The sequence below is a fragment of the Sesamum indicum genome, linkage group LG8 (assembly GCF_000512975.1).
Source record: "Sesamum indicum cultivar Zhongzhi No. 13 linkage group LG8, S_indicum_v1.0, whole genome shotgun sequence".
NCBI classification, from domain to species: Eukaryota; Viridiplantae; Streptophyta; class Magnoliopsida; order Lamiales; family Pedaliaceae; genus Sesamum; species Sesamum indicum.
The window spans coordinates 13,179,542-13,195,250 of NC_026152.1; the positions used below are offsets into that span (position 1 = coordinate 13,179,542).

The 15,709-nt window shown below is 32.2% G+C and overlaps 2 protein-coding genes across 3 annotated transcripts; one reads left to right on the plus strand and one right to left on the minus strand.

Moving 5' to 3' along the window:
* LOC105168457 lies at positions 437 to 2,870 on the minus strand. The gene is made up of 2 exons (XM_011088547.2): positions 2,657 to 2,870; positions 437 to 857 (listed from the first exon to the last, which is right to left on the minus strand). The coding sequence occupies exons 1-2, from the start codon at positions 2,801 to 2,803 to the stop codon at positions 771 to 773; spliced, it is 234 nt and encodes a 77-aa protein (XP_011086849.1). The 5' UTR covers positions 2,804 to 2,870; the 3' UTR covers positions 437 to 770.
* Positions 9,975 to 15,043, plus strand: LOC105168458 (pyruvate dehydrogenase E1 component subunit beta-1, mitochondrial-like). Of its 2 annotated transcripts, none has more exons than XM_011088548.2 (15): positions 9,975 to 10,100; positions 10,233 to 10,310; positions 10,417 to 10,470; positions 11,017 to 11,097; positions 11,174 to 11,200; positions 11,338 to 11,400; positions 11,547 to 11,633; positions 12,188 to 12,313; positions 12,432 to 12,565; positions 12,691 to 12,763; positions 12,832 to 12,897; positions 13,116 to 13,154; positions 13,273 to 13,397; positions 13,495 to 13,609; positions 14,756 to 15,043. In XM_011088548.2, the coding sequence occupies exons 2-15, from the start codon at positions 10,272 to 10,274 to the stop codon at positions 14,822 to 14,824; spliced, it is 1,098 nt and encodes a 365-aa protein (XP_011086850.1). In that variant the 5' UTR covers positions 9,975 to 10,100; positions 10,233 to 10,271; the 3' UTR covers positions 14,825 to 15,043. The 2 variants fall into 2 exon arrangements, with proteins under 2 accessions (XP_011086850.1, XP_011086851.1); XM_011088549.2 differs by having other exon boundaries at positions 9,975 to 10,096.

Genomic DNA, 15,709 nt, shown 5'->3' on the forward strand with positions numbered 1-15,709 from the left:
AAGGATCTCCTCTGTCAAGGACGGGAAACGTGAAGTTCTATCTAAGTTCCTAAAGGTTAACATCATTGTCAGGGACAAGGAAAGGGACTGGTATGGAAATTCAGCTTTTCGGTGGTTTTGATACCCATCAGAGTGACTTTGTCATCTACCAAATGGACCCCTATTAAATTTGACGATTCAGTATAATCCTGCTATGGCTGTAACCGCATTGGCAACAAAGAGTATCCCCATCTCGTGTCCTAAAATCTCAAGCTCGCTTCCATTGAAAGGACCATCTCTTTATAGTCCCAGCAGTCAAAACACAAAAGAATCACAAAAATCTAAGAAAAGGCACCACGAATAAGATCAATCGCTGCTGCGAATCATCTAATTTTCCTTACACAGTGAAAACCCACAGTAAATCTAGAAACCATGGAGACACCACTTGTGCGCATACTTAGAGGTAAAAGCAACTCCTACCACCTTCAAATTTTTATAACATCATTCACCATATGAATAGGTTTATAGTTGCAAGTCAAACAAGGCCTAATGAAAAACCTACAGGAGAAATGCTACAAGTTGATGCATAGTGTTAACTTGAACTAACCATACAAAGGAAATATCAAGCTAATTAAAACTCATAAGTTCCAGGCAAAACCTAACTACAAATTTGAGGCATAAAGATGGCAGTAGAAGTACACATAAATTTGCCTCATTCGTTTCCCAAGTCCCAAGTGAAAGAGGATCATGCTTTCTTAGAACTCTTACTCATTTCAACTAATCTGAAGGCTCTAGTTCTTGGCAGCAATTTTCCCACCTTCAGCCTGCGAAATTTCTGGGGGAGGTGGCTCCGAACATGCCCTCAAAACAGCCTCATTCTGTAAGGAGAAATATCAAATTCATTCAAGACATTTGACATCGTATGCAGCCAGAACCCCCCCCCCCCCAAAAAAACACCAAGATGGAATAAGAAGTAGAAAGAAAAACTTTCGCATAATCATGATAATCTTAATTGAATTCACTAAAGATCAATCAAAATATCAAATTGATACATTCTGCAATTACATGTGGGGTTTCTCATGATTCTGTTTGGGGCTCGAATTTCTCAAGTTCGGATTTCAAACCAAGTTTAGCTCAGCTCAACCTAGCAATTTCATACATATGCAAGCATGAACATGAGCTCAAGTGTTCAAACTGTTGCTCACAGATAAGTTTGATCAAATTGGAAGTAGTTCCTCGACTTCCTCATTTTTGAATTCCCTTGGAATTCCTAAATCTATCTCAAGGTGACAGTCAAGACTCAAGAGAAATAAAAAGCAAGGCCAACATGTGGGAGTATATTGTGTGAATGGACATGTAATTTGGCTGGTGAGCAGAAGCAAAATGTTTAAGTTTACTACTACGATGAAACTACAATTTCCTTTCAAGCAGGCAATTTTAATGGTGCAGAAAGTTGCTGTGGACCCAAGTGACACAAGTTCTGAGTCTTCTGACAAGCTATTTGTGTTTTCTAAATCATCAAACTAAGGTTCACTCTTGTCCAACTAAACTTCCACTACTACAGTAGTTGTATAGCACTTTACCACTAAAGCTTGCTTGTTATATGGCACTTTGCTTGAAAATATATGGGCAGAACAGAACAAGACAAATATGATTCCTAATAAGGAGATCAAGGATGACTCGACGTGGTTACTTCATTATCATGATTATTGTTGTTAGTAGTAGTGCTACTACTATTATTATCATGTAAGGATTGACAAACGCCAAAAACCCTATAAAACTGCAGCAATTTCCTTTATTATCTTTCAACAATAAGATGCCCATATTCCGTGATGCATCTCCTGGCCGTCAATAGTAGTACACCAATGCAATAATTTCCTACCCAACAATGAGCTGGATTTAGTTTTCAACTCTCCATGATTTCTCAAAGTTGTAGTACCCTCAATCAAGTGACTAAAGGGGTTGAATCAACCTCATCATAAACTTAATAACTCTGATGGGCCAACTCCAATTCCACTTTCTACAGTGGACGTCTCCAGAGCCAAAACATAAGCATACTACGAGTCATGCACTGACCAACCCAAGATTAAATGTAAAACTGCAAGAGAAGAAAAGCTTCAAGCAAACAGATTTACCATTCAAATTATGTATATATACCTAACAACTAGGAAAAAGCATAAGAAGGATGGACAACGGAACGGAATGAGAAGGGCTCATTATGAATCAATTAACAACTAATTCTTAAGGACTAATAAAATAATGTAAGACAGTCGACTCCTTTAAAGTTGACTCGTAATGGTTCGAATGTATCAAAGCCAGCACTTAGCAATACTCTAAACAAACACTCTTTTTTTCAGCAAACACAAAAGTTAGTGGAATCACTAAGAGCCAATTCAAGTATCATTCATCTCAAACATGATAAACTAAAGAACTACGCGTACAGATGGACATACTACACAGAAATGAGCATAGTCTCTTTGTAAAAGACTTTCATCGAACACCTGGTGTGCAGCACAGACGTCACATACCAATGCACCAAGAGACATTAGTTTCATCAACCAGACTCCAAATGAAATCAAAACACATCACAGAAAACTAAAACACATTACAAGAACAAATACAATAATCAAATTAAACTTAAAAAACGAGCAAACAGATATATGAACTCTTTAGTTACCTGCCAAACGCGACGAAGGCGCTTCTTGGCATTGGCTTTCCGGGTTGAGGTTAGCTTAATTCTCTTCCAAACAAGGCCTCCAGAATCGTGTTTCTTCACTATCTCCAGCACTCTCGTTCCCCAGAATGCACCCCACGCCGTCGCCATCTTTTCCTTCCCTTTCAGCAGTGAAAGAAACGGAAACTTGTTGGAAAGTACTGAGAATTTAGAGGCGAAGTGGGCTATTAAAAAAAACTATTTTCTATAAAAAAAAAAAAAACGATATACAGTACTAAACTGAAAGTTGTATGCAATTGAAAAATAAAAAAAAAAAAAAAAAAAAAAAAAAGGAAAGGAAAGACCTAAGGCGATTAAGTCCAATTGGACTTGACTTGCCCGTCCCCCTTCGCCCCCACCTAAAATCTCTATCCTCTATTTTGTTTTTTCATTTTCTTCAATCATTTTATATACTTTTTTTAAAACATAAGATTATTATTTATAAACACATAATAAATTATTTTATGATATTTAAAAATTTTACTCTATAATTATATGAACTAAATAAAATTTAAATATTTTAAATAAAATAAATATATATCTATTATCGGGAGCGAATTCAGAGTGAGTCTGGAACAAAACTTGAGATCTGCCCCAAATCTGATTAAATTTATAAATTCAATCTCATCCCCATACTCAAACCAGATCCAATAATTTAGACCAGAGCCCGCTCGAATCACTTACCATTCTTAAAATGTGGGAGGTAAATTATAATTTTTCCACAAAATCACAAGTTAGGCATAAACCATAAATGGAATGCAATTACAAATCTCATAATCTTGGCTCAAGATTGTTATGGGTATTGTGTAAATTGTGTTTAATTATCTGAAAATAATTGTAAAATATAAAGACATTAGTAAAATAAATCAGTGTAATATATGAAGTGATGAAATAAAATCCCATTAACTCACACACTAGGAACAAAATTACTATTGGCTACAGTATTCATGACTATGATTAAAATTAAACTATAGTAAGTAACTAATATTAACCACGGTTAATAAATCGATGTAAATAACTATTTGCTACGACCATAGTTAAATATTATCTTTTTGTGGCAATAGGAGTTCCCAATCTAAGTGTATGACCACGAGAAAACTATATCAATATTCAGTCACGTTACCAAAATTCTCCTAAACTTATGAGAATATAAAAAAACTTCTCAGCTTAAAAATAATGATCGTACTGAATAATATCATAAAATACTAATAAATATGCCATAAACCAAATCATAAAGTCATGATAAAAGAGATTATAAATAAATATTAAAAAAACCAATGATCACATAATAAATAAGATAACAATTCACAGTAAAATAAAATCAATAGTAAAAGTAAAATAATTAATAAACCAAAAATAATATAAATGAAGAAAGGTACATTTCCAAGTATACCCAACCACATTAATCTCCAATAAAACTAATGCCTCGGTTCTATTTTTCATTTTCAACTTTTAAGTTTCTAAAATTGCAATGAAAGCAAAAATAGGTTTATTTATACCTATTCTCACAAGAAATGGTGTACTATTATTTTCATCTCAAACATTACTTTATTATATAATTACATACATTTTTTTTCAATAATTAATTTCATAAACCAATGATATCTATTTTCCATAATGCTTTGATATATATAACATCATTAACAATTTTATATCGACAAAAGAATATAACTATTTTATTTAACTAATAAATATACTTGATCTGATACTACTAACAAAAAAAAGAATATATATATATTTTCATCACAGAAAAAAATATAATTAATGTGGCACCATTAACACCATAAAACAAAATCTCATCGACTAATTCAAATATATTTTTATTTCCACATAAAAATCTATACAAAACTAAAACATATGTTTGGTTTTATGTTTTCACATTTTCAAGACAAGATAAAGCGCACTCAATGTTTGTTTTTGTGTTTTTATATCTTATCTGTGTGTTTTTCAACTTTCTATATATATAATAAAAAAGAGACATGATTTGACAATAAACAGTGATTTTTATCTCCCAAATTCCAACATCGAACCTACACCACTTATTTTAAAATATTTTAAATTACATCAATACACAAATCCAAACATATCATCTATTTTCAACACAGACTTATTTATCTCTATTTTTCTCTTTTATCTCCAAAACACAAAACAAAATAATCAAACCACAAATCCAAACACTACGATGATATTTTCCGCTCAAAATAACAATGATCAATGAAAACATATACAACCAAACATGACAAAAAAAACCCAGCACACAACCGTACCTCAAATGTTCATAAACCATAACAAACACTCTTTGTTGCAAAATGTAGCAAAACTGACGAAATATTGTCGTCCCAAATTTGCCAAAATAATGTGCTACTACATTTCTCGCCAAGTCCCACCAAATTTTGCAACGAAATTTGCAACGAAACGATGACCGCCAACTTTTCATCGACCTTTTGCCAGAGAACTTGCAAAAATTTTCGCTCATTGACAACAAATCTTGTACGTCCGTCGCAATAAAACAGTACTTTTACATAAATATAGTGACACTATAGCAAATAAATGGTTTTTTTTTATCATGTATATATATATAAATGAATGGGAGTTGTTGGGCTTAATTTAAGGTTTGGATAAACAATGTGAGTTGGGCAAGGTAGGTAGGACTTAGGAGCATGATAAAGAATTGAAGGGTTACGTGTCTATTACTGGAGGTAATTGGTGTACTTACTGAGTTGGGGGGCGCGCGCGGTGCGTAATTGGAAGGAATACGTCGGCTTCTCGTGCTCGGCCTGCTGCATTTTGGCGATCATTCATGATTTTCACATGGCAATCCCCTGGAAGTATTCACCCATCATTTGATTTTTCTCTATATTTCAAAAACCAACTTTAGATAATCAACATATCTTCAGCATTCCAATGCTCCCACTTTTGCATCTTCTCAAGATCTTATCACAATTTCTGCGGTCAGCTTTTGTTGCAATAAATAGGCATACATTGCCTGACTCTTGGGTTACTATGTACATACGTATGCTCGATGTGTAACTCTCTCTCTCTCTCTCAAAAAGAGAGAGAGAGTGTGGGGGGGGGGGGGGGGTTTATATAAATTTGTGATTTTTGTGTTTGAAGAGGAGCAAGTGAGGTTGAATTGGGAGAGGAGGCGTTTCGGGCGTACAGAGCATGGCACCATCCTCTGCATGGAGCGAGATAGTGCCACGCTGTGTGCGACCAAAGCTCTTTCTCTACTCGTCTTAGCATTTTTAATGTGAGGTCTCCCACAACGATTTTGTTTATTTTTCTTGCAAAAATTCGATTTTCCAACACTTTTTAGATTGTGATTCTAGCAATTTTCGAATGGGAAATCGATGGTTATATCGGCATCGAGGGATATTTGATCAGCTACAAGTACCTTTACTCTGGTAAGGTATTACTGATTTTCTAATACTTTCCAATTTGTGTTTTTATTTTAAGAAATTTCAGTTATTGTTTTCTGAGAAGGGCTTCTAGAGCTGGTCTTAAAGGTTCGTAACATTTTTTGTGCTTTCTAAATTAATTTATTAACCGTCACAATTTGTATTTTATTTCCACTTATGAAGGAATATACAGGTATAAGTTCAATATTACGGATTCGAATCTCATCGAATATATAGGTATTTGTCTCACTTTATGCAAGTTCTTGTAATTTAATTATTGATGTATTTATCGAATTTAATTATTACTTTGTATATCAAAATAAGTTATTGTAAATTTATTATCGCTATTTATATCGAAATCATAAACAATATTTGTATTCATTATAATATTTATAATAATTAGTTCAAATTTTTTTATTAATAAATGTTTAATATTGATTATATAATTAAAAATTATTTAAATTTATAATTAAATAATTATAATATATAATATTAATAATAAACAATATATATAATACTTATTAAAAACAAGCAAATAACTAAAATTTAGGCTGATACGCTCGCGAAGAAGACGATCAATCTTGACAAGTCAAGACAGAAAAGGAAAAAAAAAAAAACTTAGTCATGGACTCCGAGTCGCGGACAATCTCCGTGACCGGCCTTTTTTTTTTCTAAAAAAAATTATTTTTCGTGTGAAGCACAAATTTGTTAATATTTTTATAAAAATATCATTTTATAATTTTTTTTAATAATAAAAAAACAATTAAACCTTTCTTGATACATGGGTTTTTGCAGCATGCAATAATTCTTGGATTTTCGTGCAAAAAGTTATGGTTCACTCACGCCTCGGTTTCCCTAATCTCGCACATCAAAATTCAAACAATTGGAAAGAAAAGACAGAAAAAGGAGAAAGAGAGAGAGATTGTATGAGTCTTTCTTGGACAGTAATTGATGGTTCTGGTCAGCAAACTTGTCTTTATTAGGACTATAGTTATGTGTGATGTTTGCTTTAATCTTACAAGTGTAAGAAGTTATGCAGGGACTACGTGTTCCACTCTCGTTTCTACGTTGCCTATGCCATCACCCCCTTTTCGTTTCGAACTGCTGCTGCCTGCCTTTGACTGCTGCTCTATCGTTACATAACCATACCATACGATTATGTATTTATGGAACCCTACAAGTCCGTATCTTCTTATTAGTCGGTTTGGTAAGATTTTGATTGTTCTAGAACTAAGGCTTTGTGTTTTTTTTTAGCCAAAAAGATATTTAGGTTTCGATATGTTTTAATTAATAATTAATTACTCTCATATATTTCATCAATCTGAGGTTTTTTGTGTTTATATTATTTATTAAGTCTAGCTAGAGTTACTATTTTTTAGTCGTTGACTAAAATATCTTCGAGAAAGTTTAATTTTATGTCAAATTATAACTAATTTTAATTTTTTTTTATATTAGTAATACTAATTGCCGCGGCATGTGGTTTCAGCAAATATATAAAAAATAATTATGGTGTGAGACGAAAAAAATTATGAAAAAAACAATCATGGTGTGAGGGGATGAGAAAGAAAAAAAATGTGCAGTGGGATGAGAGAGAAAAAATAAATTATAATGGTGGATTTATTAAAAATAGGAAAATTTGTGAGGGGAAGTAGAATAAATAGCAGGTGAAAGAAAAAAAACTGTAATGATAAGACTATTAAAAATACTGAAATTACTATTCGGACTATTTTTATTTTAAAGGGAAGAAATGAATTCAAGAGTAAATCAAAGTATTCAAAAGTTGATACAACTAAAAATATTCTTTTATGAATACCAAAAAAGCTCCTAAGCGTACTTCAGGTGCGTGCATTACGTCTTTCGTTAGTTTTTAATATAAGGAGCGTTTTGTGCTCCATTTATTAAAATATAGAAATTTTTTAACCTATTTTTAAAATATAGAAGGATTTTTAGCTATTTAGCGAAAACACAGAAGAATAGAGTTTAACCTAAATTTTAACATAACAGATGGAATATGACACTCATGAAAAATATAATTGAAAATTTTGGTCCACTTTGATAATTTACTAATAATTGGAAAGTTTCATATACTTTAGTAATTTATGTTTTTGTAGTTTAAAATAGTGAAATAATACCAATAACACTATTCATCGTCCAAAATCAAGACAAAAATATAACGTATATTAAATTCATTTTGTTTCCCAATTATTATATAAAAAATACTAAAATATACTCAAATAAAAATTCGTCTGACCCATAATTTTAGAAAAAAAATGCAAGCAACTCCTTTGTGATATTGTATATAAACAAGTTACCTCATATGAAAAAAAATAGCAATTTGTATTCTTGTATTTTTTTTTTTTTATATATGCAGCAATTTATCTTCTTGTATTTTTTAAAATGAAGCAATTTACTTCATTAGAAAAAAAAGGTAAATTAATTCATTTAAAAAAATACAGAAGGGTTAATTGTTATTATATTTTCATAGGAGACAATTGCTCATTTATAATATTACAGAAAAATAAATTATATTAAACCCTAAAAGTTTTAATGGTTAAAAGCTACAGTAAAACAATTCTTAAAGATTATTAGTCAAATTAATGTTAAAGATATAGACAAGAATGTCTTTCAACGTGGTATCATAATTAGGCTAAATAAAAAATTATATGTTCGAATTTCATTACCACTCGTTAAACAAATGTTTCAAATGCATAATATGTAGAAGATATATTGAGATATTAATACTAAGGGTAAATTATAATTAGCTTTTCTAAAATTTGATATAATTATTAATATTTTTTATTATTTAAAAATTATAAATACCCTTCAAATAGAAAATAATTATATAATCCCTTGACAGTGAAGTTGGCAGTACTATTTTACTCTTATTGATTTTTTTTTAAAAAATATACAAAAAATTAAAAATGGGTAAAATAAATCATCTATAAAGAATATTAGTTCATAAAAATATTTTAAAAAATTTAGAATTTATATTTTATAATTAAAAAGGACATTTCGATCCGTTCATCACAAAAATTAAATGAAAGCTTAAAGGATACTAACGAAATGGACTCGTTGTTAAATAGACGTTAAAATTAGAGAGATACTTGTAATTTTGTAAATAACAAAAATATATTTATAATTATGTCAAACCTCATAAGAGGTGGTTGTAATTTATTCCAGGATTACTTATATTTAGACACTCTCTAAAGATGTTGAATTACACTTTCCACCAAAAAAATATTAAAATTACATTTACACCACTTTTGAAAATTCTTAATTTACACTTGATCCCCTTCTATTAGGATTTGAATGAAAAATGTTGATGAAAGTAAAGACAAATACGTAAACTTTTAAATTTTCCCTCGTTCAATATTTTCATATATACTTTTGCATTTGTAAAGGAATAAAGTAATATATATAGTATGAGGTTAATATCGTTGCACTTTTTCTTCATAAGTATAAAATTATTACATTAAGATATTAAATGATGCGTAAAATTAAAAATTTATGCAATTCTTTGGCTGATGTCAATATTTTTCATCCAAATACTGATAAATAAGATTCAAGTATAAACAATAAATTTTCGAAGAGAATATAAATATATTTTTAATTTTTTTTTAAAAAAATATAATTTTATATTTTTTTAAAAAGTTTACGTGTAATTAATCCTTTAATCTAATATTAATAAATGATTCTTCTTACAGCTTAATTTGTTCTTTAAAAAAAAAAAAAACGGCCCTTGTCACGATAAAGATTCCGAGTTGTTGGTTGGGCTGTCGACCACGTTGCAGCAAAAGGGTCCCGCTTTAAGACAGTGGCGATACACGTGTGCGCAGAAGGCTAATTAGCTGCTTCATTCAACAATGAGTAGTCCCATATTCTAGCGCCTAGAGGTTTGTACAACTCTTTCCATCCCTCTGCAGAAGCTGCTCTTTTAAGGCCTTCAAGAACACGACTTTTATATTTTTTTCAGGAAAATCTCATAACGGTTTTCACTGATTTATCTGTGGGTAATTGTTTGATCATGATCATATGCAATTAACCATTATCCCACTCTTGAATATGAAGTTGATGATGTTTTTCGGTGTTTGGATGAAGAATTGAGATAATGTTTTTTCTTTTTCATTTCTGTGAATGTGTAGAGAGTTTGGATTGTCTGGGTTGAGAAAGGAAGGAGAAAGATGCTGAAGATTCTAAGGCAAAAAGCTGCTGCTGCTCCGGTTAGTTTGGGAAATGCGCTGTTGTGCATTATTATTCTTGAAATTGAATGTTGTTAAATCTTGGGAAGTGTTTGAGAGATTGCTTAACTTATTTATTTTCATATAGCTTTTGAGGACTGTCGTATTATCATCAAGAAATTACTCTGCTTCAGCTAAGGAGGTACTTTCATGAACTCTGTTCTACTAACTATGTTGATCACCGCAGCCATTTTTTTTTTTTTGTGTAAAATTCATATCTCCCAGTTCTTGTTTGAAATGTTATATGTAAGTTGAGAAGGGCTTTAGTGGATCAAGATTAATGCCTAAAACGATTCTTGGGACTGTGCAGCGATTGAAGTTTGCCTTTGTTAAGATTATTGGAGGATTATGCTGTTGGTTTCTTTGATCATGGATATATAAAATATTTTAAATGTTTTTGGTTGAATTTGTTCGTCGTTCCTGGTCGTACCTTCATCTGCATCGGTTTGGCACAATTGTGAAACAAATCTCCGTGAAAATTGACCCTCCGAAAATGGGAGATACAGTACAAAATTATATAGCCTGAGCCTTTGCCGAAATGTTTTTGTAATACTAATAAGAAAGGGCCAAACTGCTGCTATAGTCGTGAATGTAGCCCTCGGATGATATGTTGAATTTGTGCTACTTGCCGGTGATTGAAGTTAGATCTCAAAGTTCTACGTAAATGAGAAACATTAAGTTTATGCAGATGACTGTAAGGGAGGCGCTAAACTCGGCTCTTGATGAGGAAATGTCTGCTGATCACAGAGTCTTCTTGATGGGTGAAGAGGTGTGGATCATGTCATTAGCTGTGGGATTGTTTTTCATTTCTTACCTTCTATTCATTGTTCTCTTTGTAATTCCAGGTGGGGGAATATCAAGGTGCATACAAGGTCTCTCTCTCTCTCTCTCTCTCTCTCTCTCTCTCTCTCTCCCCCCCCCCCCCCTCTTTTTGGAATTGGGATATGAGTCCATTGACTGCTTTTCTAGCTGCATGGAACTGTAATTGGGTAGTCGGACTTTGTTATAGGTCACTCAAGGACTCTTGCAGAAGTATGGTCCTGAAAGGGTTGTAGACACACCAATAACAGAGGTGTGATTTATGGACTTGGCTGCTTTCCAGATCAATTTAAGTATTTTTGAGAAGAAATTTCCTCAAATTTCAATATCAAATATCATTCTGAAGTGTTTGCGTTATTTCATTCTTTATTAATCAATACCTTTTTGCTTGTTACATAGGCTGGCTTCACAGGGATTGGAGTTGGTGCAGCATATTATGGACTCAGACCCGTTGTTGAATTTATGACGTTTAATTTTGCTATGCAGGTTGGTTGTTGCATGTATCTAGGGATTTTCGTTATCCATTGGAATATTTTCCTTTGATAAAGAACTTGTTTTATATATTGTTCTCTTAGATAACAAAGTGCTTACTAGAGGACAATACATTGACCATGTTTGTGATAAACCCACGAAACTCCTCAATCCTGAGGAGAAAGTAGTGACAGAGAATAGTCGAAGGGTCTGTGTGTAAAGGAAACTCAACGCGTGCATTGCTACTTATAGTTGGTTCTATGTAAGTAAAACGATTGTCGTTTTGTAGTTTGCGGTGTGTTTCAACCCATGCTGAGATAGAAGTAAAGGTTAGCTGCATTAGGTTTTTGTAACAAAGTGTGACTTGTAGACTACAACTCGTCCAAGATTTTTGTCTGAAATTGAGTGTTTGCGCACCTCTCTTCTAAATAGAGGGCGGGGAATGACGATAAGAAAACATTCTTGATTGTCTTATGGCATCCAAAGTATTCAGGTTTATGTTAGTCGACTTGGATAATTCTCTTTTTGAATTTTCTGACCAGATTACATAATTGAATCATCGAGTGCAGGCAATTGATAACATCATTAACTCAGCGGCCAAAACAAATTACATGTCATCAGGCAATATAAGCGTGCCTATTGTTTTTAGAGGACCAAATGGTGCGGCTGCTGGCGTTGGTGCTCAGCATTCCCAGGTATTGTTGCTGGGTCATACTTACACTTTTCTTGATAAATATGTGCCATTTTGCAAGATTTTCTGCTAAAATTTGTCAATAAATGAAGTTTACGTTAGTTCATTTTCATGCAATGTAGTGTTATGCAGCATGGTATGGTGCAATCCCGGGCTTGAAAGTGCTTACCCCATATTCTTCTGAAGATGCTCATGGACTTCTTAAAGCTGCTATAAGGGACCCTGACCCTGTTGTCTTCCTCGAAAATGAGTTGCTGTGAGATAAAATCCCATTGAGATATTATGGTTTTTAACTCATTCCAGTGACGAACAATGCTGATGCATCATTTGTATGCATGATGAATGCTAACGGTGTGCTTTACTGTATTGTACATGTATCAGGTACGGTGAATCTTTCCCGGTTTCTGAAGAAGTTCTAGATGCTGGTTTTTCCACCCCTATTGGGAAAGCCAAGGTACGTACTCGCTTAGCTCTTACATATTAATTGTGGGGTTTATTTATCATTTCTTGTTGCCGTTACAGATTGAAAAAGAAGGAAAAGATGTGTCTATTGTTGCTTTTTCAAAGATGGTTGGCTTCTCTCTCAAGGTAGGTCGCTGTAGCTCCCTTTGCTTGATGTCAGGGCAGCTCAATCCGAAGATTGACGTATGTAAGAAATACATGTGGGACTAACAGAGACATCGTGTCAAACCATCGCGAAACTACATCACTGGGAGTTTCTATCTTTGAAAACTCATCCAACTGCATAATTACTTCCCTGTTCTTGGATTTTTACGACAAGTAATCGAACTGCATTCTTTATCCAGGCCGCAGAGATACTCGCAAAGGATGGGATAGATGCAGAGGTATGCTGATTGGATCACCTAAAATTTGAATAATGAACTCCATTTTTATCCATATTGGTTCAATTCACTGTCTGTTTCTTGAATTTTTCCAGTTTCTTGATTTTTCCGGGCCATGCAGGTCATAAATCTACGCTCAATTAGGCCACTGGATAGATCCATGATTAATGCTTCAGTCCGTAAAACCAACAGGCTAGTAACAGTCGAAGAAGGGTTCCCTCAACATGGCGTTGGTGCTGAAATCTGGTTTGCCTTCTGGAGACACGCTTTTTGTGAATTTCCATCAGAAGGATCAAATTCAATATGTTCACAAGAGTACATTTTATCGTTCTTCTCCTTGTAGTGCATTGATAGTCGAGGATAGTTTCGATTACCTCGATGCCCCGGTGGAGAGGATAGCTGGGGCAGATGTCCCCATGCCTTATGCTGCTAACCTTGAGCGAATGGCTCTTCCGCAGGTTCTCATCATTTCTCTTGTTCTCCTCTCATTTTATTTAATAATCAAATCATATCAAGTTGTGTCCGACATGATTTAGATGGTGTTTGGCTAAGTTTTTCTCAAACATCTTATCACATATTTTAGGAGCTTACAAGATGTTGAATTTTATTCTAAAAATAAGCTCATAAAGTGTATGGATAAAATAAGATGTTAAGGTGTTTGGCATAATGAGGTCTTCTATTGGTAAAACGACTGAAATTGGTAGGTCTTCTATTGGTAAAACGACTAAAATTGGTAGGTCTTCTATTGGTAAAACGACTAAAATTGGTATGATACTATGAAAATCAAACAAGTTGTTATTTCTTGACATGCTTTGCTTAAAATTTTTTAGAACACCTTTATAAATAGTATACATTAGTTTAATTTCAAATAAAAATTTAATAGATAATTTTTTTACAATTGACGAATATTACCTAAGCTTTTGAATAAAAATAATATATATGTACATTTATGCTAGTTGAATACTTATATAGATATATAATTTATGTTTTCTTTGTTAATGCAATGATTATTTCTAGTCGTATAATTTATAATATCTTAAATTTATATTTTTCAGTAAATATAATATTAATACCAATTTTATTTTTATTTAACTATAACAATATATAATTAAATAATTGAATATTTTCTTTTTTTCGAATATTAGAAAATTAAATAGTAAAAAAAAGTTTTTAACTCCTAGAGAGAGAAATAATGTGTGTTTGTGTGTGTGTGTGTGTGAGAGAGAGAGAAAGAGAGAGAGAGAGAGAGAGCGTGTATACTTTTGTCCTATGATATATTAAATTTGTATAGCTTATAAGATTTTATAAAAAAAGTTCGGAAAAATTAATTTTTTTTAAAGAGCTTATAATATACAAAACATCTTATTTTGATATCTTATAAACTCTTTAAAAAGAAATTGTCAAACACTTTATTGGAGCTTATAAGCTCACTAACATCGTATAATATGTTTTTAGGAGCTTATAAGCTTAGCCAAACACCCTCTTAAAACTTGTATTCTAGAAGCACTCCTCTACTAACAAGCTTGTAGGTTTTCTCCCTTTCTCAAATGATTTGGAGATCATTGGTCCTGATCAGTTTCCGATTGTCGTGAAAAAATTCGCAGGTCGAAGATATCGTTCGTGCAACTAAGAGAGCTTGCTATAGATCCATCCCAATGTCTGCGTCTACTTAAATTTTCAGACCTCTTGGGAGAAAGTTGTCTTGAACAGTTCCAATTTCTCGAAACTTCAGGCAAATGTGACTCAAAATTACATGTATTAATAATTTTAGTATAGGTGAATGAGAAACGTTGCATTATATTTGCCAGTTAAATGATGCTTCTCATTTCGTCTAAGAAATTTTTTGCCCTAATCATATTTGATTGAATCCAATCATACAGTATATGTAATAATGTATTTGTTGTGTAATTGATTACTCTTTTTGAATTATACACTTGTAATTGAATGGTTGAATTCAATTTGGTTAGAAGTCCCATTCACTCAATTGGTCTTGAGTGGTGGTAATGGTCGAAAGTCGACGTTTTCGCTTCCACGTTAGCATATTAGATGACGGATGGGTTCGAAGGTACTGTTTTCTATGAGGCTCATTTTTAGTCATATACTATTTTAAATTGTAAGATTATATAATTTGGGATAAACCATTCTATCATACTTTTTTCATACAAAATATCACATCTTTCGTATTAAAAAAACTATCACAAAACATCGTAATTCAAATATATTTTCATTCTATCACATATTTTTATATAAAAGACTATCACAAAACATCGTAATTCAAATATATTTTCATTCTATCACATATTTTTATATAAAAGACTATCACAAAACAACTTAATCCAAATATAATTTATTGTATTGTATATTTTCGTCCAAAAATTTTTCAATATTTTTTATCTATACTATTAATTAAAAAAAAGACCTTATATACTAGCATTTTCATGATTTTGATAACATATTAAAAATATATGAATTATACCCTTAGATGAATTATTAGATAATTAAAAAAGTTAATTCCGCAAGCAATCACAACCCGTCGGTATCTTTTGACTGAGGAAGCT